Source organism: Manihot esculenta, chromosome 12 (assembly GCF_001659605.2).
Source record: "Manihot esculenta cultivar AM560-2 chromosome 12, M.esculenta_v8, whole genome shotgun sequence".
In the NCBI taxonomy this organism is placed as follows: domain Eukaryota; kingdom Viridiplantae; phylum Streptophyta; class Magnoliopsida; order Malpighiales; family Euphorbiaceae; genus Manihot; species Manihot esculenta.
This window is the reverse complement of record NC_035172.2, coordinates 30,036,030-30,038,063: the sequence shown is the minus strand read 5'-3', so window position 1 is coordinate 30,038,063 and position 2,034 is coordinate 30,036,030. Positions and strand designations below refer to the sequence as shown.

At 41.1% G+C, this 2,034-nt stretch overlaps 1 protein-coding gene across 1 annotated transcript; it reads right to left on the bottom strand.

The window, feature by feature from the left end:
• Positions 1-318: 318 nt before the first annotated feature.
• Positions 319-1,580, bottom strand: LOC122721302. Its single transcript, XM_043948497.1, has 2 exons — positions 1,524-1,580; positions 319-1,032 (listed from the first exon to the last, which is right to left on the bottom strand). Exons 1-2 carry the CDS (start codon positions 1,578-1,580, stop codon positions 319-321), a joined length of 771 nt encoding a protein of 256 aa, XP_043804432.1.
• Positions 1,581-2,034: the final 454 nt, after the last annotated feature.

Below are 2,034 nucleotides of genomic sequence, written 5' to 3'. Positions count from 1 at the left end.
GGAGAGTTTTCTCTTTAGTCGGCTCCTCTTCGCCTCCTGAAGCCACCACATTTCATATTTCATGTCACCAATAAAAATTGACTTTTTCTTTTTTTTTTCTTTTTTAAAAAATTTAGTAACAAATTAATGCTCCACATCCTCTACTTTTATTGTTGAGTTAATTGTCAAATAAATTTTATATTTTATAATTTTTTATAATTCTATTCAATAATTTAAAAATAATTAATTTAAATCTGTATTTTTAATTTTTTTTTTGAAAAGACAAGAAAATTTCATTAATTCAAAGAGAACATAGAAACAATGTGAGGAAGAGGGACATCAACTCAAAACTCCTTGACCTGACTCAGAATGAGCCGATGTTGCTGGAACATGAGTAACATCATTCGCAGATCTATAAACAAAAACACACTTTGCTTCCTCATAACTAGATAGAAGCAGTTTGCAATCTTGAACCAAAAGGCCAAAAGACGATAAATCATCCAACAAAGCACAATTAACTGATATCACAAGTACCTGAGCATCCAATTCAAAAAGGACTCGATCCCATCCACACTCTTTAATCCAGCTCAATACTTTCCGAAATGTCATAGCTTCGGCACACTTTGCATCCATTTGGCTATAAAAAGAGTCTGCTCTAACAGCCACAAAACTCCTATCATCATTCCTGATTACACAACCGAAACCTACCGAACCTCGTTGCAAGCTTAAAGAGGCGTCAATGTTCGCCTTGATCCAACCGTGCGGCGGAGGAGACCAGCCCAGGCGAGCCGAATCAATAATGGTGCTTACTGGGGAAACGACACAGGTTGCTTTCCATTGCTGCAAAAAATTCAGAGCCATGAAGAACACACCACTCGCAGTCTGACCCTGGCACTTCCATACAACATTGTTCCTGTTTTGCCATAAAGCCCATAAGATCATTAGCATAAGAGAGGCATTTTCCACAGAAGCAGAAGACAAGGCTAAAGAAAACCACTCATTTAAAGAAGATGCAGAAGGCGCAGGCCAACCCACGGCGAGCTTAACCAGCAGCTGCGGGCAAAAGGGCACTGAATCAGAATATGCAAGACATTCTCAGGGGCTGCATGACACAATGGGCATGAAGAATCAACCGGGACTCTCTTGGACTGAAGCGACGAGAGGCAAGAGACAACATTAACTAGAGCCCGCCAGCAAAAATTAAGCACTTTTGGGGGAACTTTAGCTTTCCAGAACTTTTCCATATCTCGCTCCCTTTCCTATGTCGAAAGCCATCAACCAGGAACCTATATGCACTCTTAACCGAATAGTGACCTTTGGACTCGAATTTCCAGCACCACGCATCAGAACACGATGAAAGACTAAGAGGGATGTTCAAAATACAACTTCTATCTCTTTCATTGAACATTTGTGCAATTAAACTCTCATTCCATCTGTGGTTAATTATGAGATCTGAAACAACAACTCCAGCACAGTTCGAATGAGGGGTTGTGGAAACCAGAGGCAGCTCTCTCAACAAAGGCTGCCCCCAGACTGAAACTGACCGGCCATTCCCAATCCTCCAGTAAGCTCCGGCTCGAATCAGACCCCGAGTTTCCCATATGTTGCGCTATAAGAAGCTAGGGTTACTTTCCAAAGGAGTTTCAAAGAAAGACTTTGTCGAAAAATAGCAGGCCTTAAGGACACGGGCCACTAAGGACTGAGGCCTGTTGATAATGTGCCAGCCCTGCTTCCTAAGTATGGCCAAGTTAAACTTATGAAGAATTTTGAACCCTAGCCCGCCATCAGATCTGTGCTTTGCCATTTTGTGCCAACCCAGCCAGTGAATACCTCGATTTTGATCTGCCCCCTTACTCCACCAATATCTAGTCATCATGCGCTGCAGATCATCACAAAGAGTCCGAGGAAGTAAAAATAAGCTCATCACATAGTTCGGCAAAGCTTGGAGGACTGTTTTCAAGAGAACCTCCTTACCTGCTTGAGACAGCGCTCGATGCTTCCAAAAATTCTTTAAAATTATATATAATTATTAAAATTTTTATTAAATCATATTAT

Coding starts and splice junctions, on each gene's coding strand:
- LOC122721302 (XM_043948497.1), bottom strand. CDS start 1,580: ATGGGAAACTCGGGGTCTGATTCGAGCCGGAGCTTACTGGAGGATTGG. Junction 1,033..1,523: donor TGGAGGATTGGGAATGGCCG/GTCAGTTTCAGT, acceptor TTTTGCCCGCAG/CTGCTGGTTAAGCTCGCCGT.